The following is a 9,728-nucleotide window of genomic DNA, read 5'->3' on the forward strand; positions in this document are numbered from 1 at the left end:
TAGGAAAATATCTTTTTGCTTACATTATTGTTATTCAGTACTGAAGTTGACCACGACGCATCATGCACCGTGCTAGTATAAATGATAAGAAGAATAAACTAGTTGAAAATAGCTAGATCTCATACTTACATCTTAAGGAAACCAAGATTCTAATGCTTTTAACATTTTAAATTGTACAGCTATATACATAAAACACAGTTAAGGAGTATTTTCACAAAATCCGTTTATATTGTTTCGAGTAATAAGTGACAAGACAGCAACTAACCCTAAAATACAGAGAGGACCACAAAGTATACTTCGTCAAAAATAAAAAATAAAAAGTTACATCAGATCAGAAATACTTCAGACTTCTTCTTGTTCTCTTTCTTAGTTATCATCCGTCGCTGCACTTACAGTCATCACATGAAAAGCGAATGCCACTAAAAAATAAGAATTTACATTCATAAATATTATTGGTTATCTATACATAATGTAGTACTTACAAGCTAAGGAGTAATAAAGTCTAAAACTATCGGCTGACCAAACGGCTAAATTCAGAAATAATTTTCTACATTTTCTACTTCCAGTCCAATAAGTCAGCGTAACTGAAGTTTCTCGAACACCAATACTGAAAGTGTTTCAAAGTTATTCTTAGTTTTTTTTTTAAACTATAGGTCCAATAAGGTTGAGCTTGAGACCCATATTTCAAAGAAAGTCGACCCTTTGTGGCACCACGATTTAATTCACTCATTAATTAATATAAAGCAACTGGTTAGTAAAGTGGATTACGTTTGGAATTTCCTAAAATACCACCCAACTCTTAACACAAATATAAAAAAAACAATAATAATTCCAGGCATACGCCATTATTCTTAGAGGGTCTAATACTTTCGATCGATCTTACTCAACAAGAAGTCGAGATATCATCCGAAACATAAGCAAATATTGCCAAGTGTTACAAACTGCCTTACTTTAAAAAGTTATCACAGTTCACCATAGTTTGTTTCCCTCGGGCACCTCAGGCCTCATGATCGCTGGTGAAGGACACACATATATATATATATATCTTTTGTGCGAAGTGGAGCTCTTCTGGCATAATAAGGCTCACTTTCAACATGATCCTGAAGTAACCTATGTCTATGTATTGTGCCTGCCTCATCGCATGGGCAGGAGTCCTGTGTGTGTGTGTGTGGCTTTGGCTCATAGATCAGTCATTCCTCATAAGCTCTTCCTCTTGGTGGTGTATGAATGCATGGTAAGATTTCGCTGATTACTTTATTCATCTATTCATATATATATTGGCAGAATCACGTGACTCTATTGTAATTTATATAATGTCTATTCATGTTCTATTTTTCACTGAAACTCTTAAATTGATGTTGTTTGTACCTATTTCCTTTCAATATTTCTAACTCCTACCTACACTTGCTTACTCTCTTAATCACTCCCTCACTCACTCACTCACTCAATTCAATCAATTACAAAGTAATCAGTCACTCACTCACTCTCTCTCCTTCTCTCTCACTCAATCACTCCATCTCTCTCTCTGTTTCTCTTCCCTTGTTTCACCTTTATACAGGCCGCATCGTATATACCACATATACAGGACTCCCACCTATGCTAGGAACCGAATTCCTGCAGGCAATAATACTTCTATCTTTCGTATATAAAAGTTAGCTATAGGCATGTCGAGTATAAGGTGCCGATGAGCTAGTCAAGCACGCTAGCATACCTTGTATATATAAATAAAATCATCGGGAAACTGGTGCTCCTCAGCACAAAATGCTCTGAAACGTTATCTTTACAAGACATTAAAACTGTAATCTATACGAACTTTAGTAATGAGTTGAATATGCAAAAGAAAATGGGATTTCGGGAGTGGAACGTGGAAAGAAAATGGGATGTCATGAGTTGAATATGCAAAAGAAAATGGGATTTCGGGAGTGGAACGTGAACAGAAAATGGGATGTCATGAGTTGAATGAGAAAAGAAAATGGGATTTCGGGAGTGGAACGTGGAAAGAAAATGGGATTTCGGGAGTGGAACGTGGAAAGAAAATGGGATTTCGGGAGTGGAACGTGGAAAGAAAATGGGATGTCATGAGTTGAATATGCAAAAGAAAATGGGATGTCATGAGTTGAATATGCAAAAGAAAATGGGATGTCATGAGTTGAATGAGAAAAGAAAATGGGATGTCATGAGTTGAATATGCAAAAGAAAATGGGATTTCGGGAGTGGAACGTGGAAAGAAAATGGGATGTCATGAGTTGAATATGCAAAAGAAAATGGGATGTCATGAGTTGAATATGCAAAAGAAAATGGGATTTCGGGAGTGGAACGTGGAAAGAAAATGGGATGTCATGAGTTGAATATGCAAAAGAAAATGGGATTTCGGGAGTGGAACGTGGAAAGAAAATGGGATTTCGGGAGTGGAACGTGGAAAGAAAATGGGATGTCATGAGTTGAATATGCAAAAGAAAATGGGATGTCATGAGTTGAATATGCAAAAGAAAATGGGATGTCATGAGTTGAATATGCAAAAGAAAATGGGATGTCATGAGTTGAATATGCAAAAGAAAATGGGATGTCATGAGTTGAATATGCAAAAGAAAATGGGATGTCATGAGTTGAATATGCAAAAGAAAATGGGATTTCGGGAGTGGAACGTGGAAAGAAAATGGGATGTCATGAGTTGAATATGCAAAAGAAAATGGGATTTCGGGAGTGGAACGTGGAAAGAAAATGGGATTTCGGGAGTGGAACGTGGAAAGAAAATGGGATGTCATGAGTTGAATATGCAAAAGAAAATGGGATTTCGGGAGTGGAACGTGGAAAGAAAATGGGATGTCATGAGTTGAATATGCAAAAGAAAATGGGATGTCATGAGTTGAATGAGAAAAGAAAATGGGATTTCGGGAGTGGAACGTGGAAAGAAAATGGGATGTCATGAGTTGAATATGCAAAAGAAAATGGGAATGTCGTTAGTGGAACGTGGAAAGAAAATGGAATGTCATGAGTTGAATATGCAAAAGAAAATGGGATGTCATGAGTTGAATATGCAAAAGAAAATGGGATGTCATGAGTTGAATATGCAAAAGAAAATGGGATGTCATGAGTTGAATATGCAAAAGAAAATGGGATTTCGGGAGTGGAACGTGGAAAGAAAATGGGATGTCATGAGTTGAATATGCAAAAGAAAATGGGATGTCATGAGTTGAATATGCAAAAGAAAATGGGATTTCGGGAGTGGAACGTGGAAAGAAAATGGGATGTCATGAGTTGAATATGCAAAAGAAAATGGGATGTCATGAGTTGAATGAGAAAAGAAAATGGGATTTCGGGAGTGGAACGTGGAAAGAAAATGGGATTTCGGGAGTGGAACGTGGAAAGAAAATGGGATGTCATGAGTTGAATATGCAAAAGAAAATGGGATTTCGGGAGTGGAACGTGGAAAGAAAATGGGATGTCATGAGTTGAATATGCAAAAGAAAATGGGATGTCATGAGTTGAATATGCAAAAGAAAATGGGATGTCATGAGTTGAATATGCAAAAGAAAATGGGATTTCGGGAGTGGAACGTGGAAAGAAAATGGGATTTCGGGAGTGGAACGTGGAAAGAAAATGGGATGTCATGAGTTGAATATGCAAAAGAAAATGGGATTTCGGGAGTGGAACGTGGAAAGAAAATGGGATTTCGGGAGTGGAACGTGGAAAGAAAATGGGATTTCGGGAGTGGAACGTGGAAAGAAAATGGGATTTCGGGAGTGGAACGTGGAAAGAAAATGGGATGTCATGAGTTGAATATGCAAAAGAAAATGGGATTTCGGGAGTGGAACGTGGAAAGAAAATGGGATTTCGGGAGTGGAACGTGGAAAGAAAATGGGATTTCGGGAGTGGAACGTGGAAAGAAAATGGGATGTCATGAGTTGAATATGCAAAAGAAAATGGGATTTCGGGAGTGGAACGTGGAAAGAAAATGGGATTTCGGGAGTGGAACGTGGAAAGAAAATGGGATTTCGGGAGTGGAACGTGGAAAGAAAATGGGATGTCATGAGTTGAATATGCAAAAGAAAATGGGATTTCGGGAGTGGAACGTGGAAAGAAAATGGGATGTCATGAGTTGAATATGCAAAAGAAAATGGGATTTCGGGAGTGGAACGTGGAAAGAAAATGGGATGTCATGAGTTGAATATGCAAAAGAAAATGGGATGTCATGAGTTGAATATGCAAAAGAAAATGGGATTTCGGGAGTGGAACGTGGAAAGAAAATGGGATGTCATGAGTTGAATATGCAAAAGAAAATGGGATTTCGGGAGTGGAACGTGGAAAGAAAATGGGATGTCATGAGTTGAATATGCAAAAGAAAATGGGATTTCGGGAGTGGAACGTGGAAAGAAAATGGGATGTCATGAGTTGAATATGCAAAAGAAAATGGGATTTCGGGAGTGGAACGTGGAAAGAAAATGGGATGTCATGAGTTGAATGAGAAAAGAAAATGGGATGTCATGAGTTGAATATGCAAAAGAAAATGGGATGTCATGAGTTGAATATGCAAAAGAAAATGGGATTTCGGGAGTGGAACGTGGAAAGAAAATGGGATTTCGGGAGTGGAACGTGGAAAGAAAATGGGATGTCATGAGTTGAATATGCAAAAGAAAATGGGATTTCGGGAGTGGAACGTGGAAAGAAAATGGGATTTCGGGAGTGGAACGTGGAAAGAAAATGGGATTTCGGGAGTGGAACGTGGAAAGAAAATGGGATTTCGGGAGTGGAACGTGGAAAGAAAATGGGATTTCGGGAGTGGAACGTGGAAAGAAAATGGGATGTCATGAGTTGAATATGCAAAAGAAAATGGGATTTCGGGAGTGGAACGTGGAAAGAAAATGGGATGTCATGAGTTGAATATGCAAAAGAAAATGGGATGTCATGAGTTGAATATGCAAAAGAAAATGGGATGTCATGAGTTGAATATGCAAAAGAAAATGGGATGTCATGAGTTGAATATGCAAAAGAAAATGGGATTTCGGGAGTGGAACGTGGAAAGAAAATGGGATGTCATGAGTTGAATATGCAAAAGAAAATGGGATGTCATGAGTTGAATATGCAAAAGAAAATGGGATGTCATGAGTTGAATATGCAAAAGAAAATGGGATGTCATGAGTTGAATGAGAAAAGAAAATGGGATGTCATGAGTTGAATGAGAAAAGAAAATGGGATTTCGGGAGTGGAACGTGGAAAGAAAATGGGATTTCGGGAGTGGAACGTGGAAAGAAAATGGGATTTCGGGAGTGGAACGTGGAAAGAAAATGGGATTTCGGGAGTGGAACGTGGAAAGAAAATGGGATTTCGGGAGTGGAACGTGGAAAGAAAATGGGATTTCGGGAGTGGAACGTGGAAAGAAAATGGGATTTCGGGAGTGGAACGTGCAAGAGAAAATGGGTTGTCGCGAGTGGAACGTGCACAGAAAATGGGTCAGGATGGATGGACGTGCAAGAGAAAATGGGTCATGTCGTCAGTGGAACGTGCACAGAAAATGGGATGTCATGAGTTGAATGAGAAAAGAAAATGGGATTTCGGGAGTGGAACGTGGAAAGAAAATGGGATGTCATGAGTTGAATATGCAAAAGAAAATGGGAATGTCGTTAGTGGAACGTGCAAGAAAATGAGGCAACAAGAAGATAGTGAGCCATGCAATTTTCTAAGTGAGGGCAGAGGGCTTTACTCTCTTAATTTGAAGAAAAAAATAAAATCATCTTCTTTAGGTCCAGAATTACCATCTAAAATTTTGGGAGAAGGGAGGGGGTGGAGGGGGAGGGGGGAACCTAAGCTTTGTCATTACTTGTTAACAGCAAGTTATTATTATCATCATTAATATTCTCTGGCAAGCAGTCAGTGCAAACAGTCCATCCAATAAAGAGGTATTCAGGCAGTAATGTCATCCAAAAAAATAAAAAATAAATAAATAATAAAAAAAAGGAAAAGAAAAAAAAAACTGGTCATGCGTTAACAAAAATAGTCCATGAAGTCCCGTCAAGAAAAAACATCTAGAAGACCATAATTAATTAATACAATTAAGTATAAAGAAACTGATCCATGCTAACTAGATTTCGAAAAAAGATCATGATAATTAAATGCAATTAAGTGAAAAAAGGAAACTGATACATGCTAAGGAAAAAAAAATATACATATACGTATATTAACAAAATTCGAGAAAAAACAAACAAACAAGAGAACAACAGAATAAATAGATGAATGAAAAGAAACGGAAAAAAAAAAAAAATCACAAATACTCACAACTGTAATTCCAAAGATGAGGATGAAGAGGAGGGAAGCCAAGCCAATGACGATAACAGCGATAAGCCACTGAGGAATGAGGTAACCCGTATCTGCTTCTTCTTTCAATTGCTCCCTCTCGTGCAGAACTGGAAAGAGGGGGGAGAGGGAGGGGGGTCAGATTATTAGGATAACTGGTAAGTAAAAAAAATGGACAAAAATAAAAACGTATTTGAGACGTGGACATGGACGTGTTGTTTTTAGGATGTGAATTAATCCAAAATTATCTACTTGTATTTTATTTTATTATTATTATTATTGTTATCATTATATATTTTTTTTCTTTTGTTCTGTGTTTTTCTTTTGTTTTGATCTTATTTCATCTCATATATTCTTTATTTCATTTTATTTTATTTTTACTTCATTTCGTCTTTTCTATATACTGATCTATTTATTATTTTTTTCATAATCATTTTTCTTTACTTCATAATCACATCCCAAGAAAGTATTATCCTAATATCAACTTGGAGGCATTATTTTAATTAATCAATGAATTTCTGAGATCTAAAAATTCAAAATCACTCAAAACTATCGACGAAACAAACGCTAGTAGATCAATAATAAATAGAAATACGAGAAAATACTTACACCAAAATGTCAACACTGAGAGCATGGAATATAAAATTGGAAAGTGATCGTCAATATAAATAACTCCTCTAGCAATAAATATTAATAGTATCGGTAAATATTATTATCACTTCCTTTTATTTGTATGTAAATTATCATAACACTTAAAACCACCCGCTTTCGTAACTGAAATGAACAAAAACGAGACGAAAGAAAGGGAGGAAAAAGGTAAACAAGAACAACATGAGGAAAAAAACAAAAACAACAAAGGCGTGAAAATGGAAAAAATAGTAGGAAAGGAATGAAATAGGAAACGAAAAGAAAAAAAAAACGGAAATTAATCATCTAAAATGCTAACATTAATGAGGAAATGAAAAAAGGAATATAAATCAAACAACAACAAAAAAACTACACTAAATAAAAGAGAAAAGAAAAAAAAAATTATATCCACCCCCCCAAAAAAAAATATATATAATAATAATAATAAAAAAGAGATCCAAACAACAACAAAAAAACAAAAAACGCAAAAAAGAAAAAAAAAGAAAGAAAGAAGAAGAAGAACAAGAACAAGAACAAGAACAAGAAGAACAAGAACAAGAACAAGAAGAAGAAGAAGAAGAAGAACAAGAACAAGAACAAGAAGAAGAAAGAAGAAGAAGGAGACCAAATCGACCCCATTTCACTCACCTCTGAAATCCGTCGACTTGGGATCCAGCGTGTAGTTACCCAAGAAATAGTTCTCGTTGTCGACCATCTCTCCGTTGACGATCTCCTTCAAGTCGAGCGTGTCGAGTGTCGTCGTGAGGTCGATCAGATGCAGAATGTAGTCGACCAGGACAGAGCCGGGGCTGAACGCGTCGATCTCAACTCTGTCGTACCACGGGGATAAGGGGCTACGACGGAAGAGCATGTCCAGCTGTTTTTTTTTTTTTTTTTTTTTTTTTTTGGGGGGGGGGGGGGGGGGCGAGTTAATGTGGGGTTCGTAAAGGCTGACGGTTGTGGAATAAGGTTGTTTTGCATTATGGTCAATTTTGTTATCTCTCTCTTTTTTTTCATCCTGGGTAGGTCAGTATATTTCAGAAAACGAAGAAAACAGACGGACTCTGACTCTGACTCTCTCTCTCTCTCTCTCTCTCTCTCTCTCTCTCTCTCTCTCTCTCTCTCACACACACACACACACAAAGAACCTACCTCCATTTCTACCGTATTGGCCAGTTCCTGCCACTCAGTCGTGTCCCTGTTGGAGAGCACAGGTCGCCATTCCGTTCCATCAATAATCCTAATAGTTGCTGCCAAACGACACTTCGCTCCGCAGACACCTGTAAAGTTTCATTTTTTTATGAGAAAATGACGATTCTAAAGCATTTTGAAATTGGGTCGATTTCGATTTTTTATTTTATTTTATTTTTATTATTATTTTTTTTTTTTTGTGAGAAAATTAAGATTTTTAAAGCAATTTGGCACAGGATAGACATGACTTTTCAACGGTTCCCCCCCTTTTTTTGCATGGAGCTATACCTGGAGTTGTTGGTCTTGGAGGAGTCGTTGTGGTCGTCGTTGTGGTGGTGGTGGTGGTCGTGGAGGTGGTTGTGGTGGCGGCGTTCTTTGAGTTCTCCTTCGCCTTGGGGACGTGGCCGACTGGCGTTGACTCGGTCGTGGTCTTCCATCCGGTGAACTCGGTGGTCGACTTTACACTGGAATGAAGTCATCATTGATTATTCACGAACATTCATTTGCATTGCAACAATCACTTGAACCTTAATGAGAACATAACTTAATAATGTTAAGAACTTGATAATAACTAGACTGACTAAATAACTAAATGATAACTGAATAAGAACTTAGCTAAAGGTAGAGCAAATCAAATTATCAATAAAGATCAAGACGACTGAAATGTCACGAACTTTACGAGTCACTTACGCATCCCAGAGATTCCTGAAGGTGGGCTTCAGCGGCGGGGGACCAGAGGGCGTTGGGGCCGTGGGTGCGGGGGTCGTCAGGTAGGACGGGCGACTCGGACGACGAGGGAACACCAAGCCTTTAGGTCCAGGGCGCTCTGTGGTAGTCGTCGTGGTCGTTTCGGCGGCCGTCGGGGCAGAGGGGGAGGAGTCCTCCGAGGAAGGTTTATAGCCGGGAGGCAAGAAGGCGGACACGTCGACCGTCTGGATCGCAGCAGGGGTCTTCTTGGTCGTGTCTTCCACCGATTCCTCCGTGGGTTTGTATCCTGGGGGAAGGAAGGCCGAGATATCCACGGTCTGAACCACGGGGACCTTCTTCGTGGTACTGTCGCTGGACGCTTCTTCGGTGGGCTTGTATCCGGGAGGCAAGAAGGCCGATATGTCTACAGTCTCGACGGCGAGGCTCTTCTTGGAGGTGGACTCGACAGAGGGCTCTTCTGTAGGCTTATAACCAGGAGGAAGGAAGGCAGAAATGTCCACAGTCTGGATGACAGGGAGCTTCTGAGTGGTGGCTTCGCTCGCGGGTTCTTCCGAAGGTTTGTAGCCGGGTGGGAGGAAGTCGGACACGTCGACGGTCTTGATCTCGGGAACCAGGGGCGTGGCGCTGCCATCACTGGGCGGTTCCTCTGAGGGCTTGAAGCCTGGCGGAAGGAAGGACGACGGGTCCACGGTTGCGATGATCGGGGCCTTCTTGGTGGTTGCCTCGGTCGTCTCCGGTTCCTCCGAGGGCTTGAATCCTGGGGGCAAGAAGGCGGACACATCCACCAAATCTGCCTCACTCAAGAGTCCAGAAAGAGGGCCCTTCTCGGTGGTGGTCGTGGAGGTGGAGGTGGAGTCTGTGCTGCTCTGGATGGCCGAGAACAGGTCCAAGAGGTTGGTCTTCTGGGTGGT

At 39.6% G+C, this 9,728-nt stretch overlaps 1 protein-coding gene across 1 annotated transcript in view; it reads right to left on the reverse strand.

Moving 5' to 3' along the window:
* Positions 1 to 260: 260 nt before the first annotated feature.
* Positions 261 to 9,728, reverse strand: part of LOC122248423 (uncharacterized) — a 43,962-nt gene continuing 34,494 nt past the window's right edge. The window contains exons 4-9 of the mRNA XM_086533574.1: positions 8,800 to 9,728; positions 8,398 to 8,573; positions 8,071 to 8,198; positions 7,567 to 7,795; positions 6,244 to 6,401; positions 261 to 266 (exon numbers count right to left, since the gene is read on the reverse strand). The exon at positions 8,800 to 9,728 is cut by the window's right edge and continues 1,359 nt beyond it. Coding sequence (XP_086389700.1) covers positions 261 to 266; positions 6,244 to 6,401; positions 7,567 to 7,795; positions 8,071 to 8,198; positions 8,398 to 8,573; positions 8,800 to 9,728 — 1,626 coding nt within the window. The remainder of the gene's footprint in view (positions 267 to 6,243; positions 6,402 to 7,566; positions 7,796 to 8,070; positions 8,199 to 8,397; positions 8,574 to 8,799) is intronic.

The sequence above is a fragment of the Penaeus japonicus genome, unplaced genomic scaffold (genome assembly GCF_977035675.1).
Source record: "Penaeus japonicus unplaced genomic scaffold, GWHDUDI00000001_assembly GWHDUDI00000039, whole genome shotgun sequence".
NCBI classification, from domain to species: Eukaryota; Metazoa; Arthropoda; class Malacostraca; order Decapoda; family Penaeidae; genus Penaeus; species Penaeus japonicus.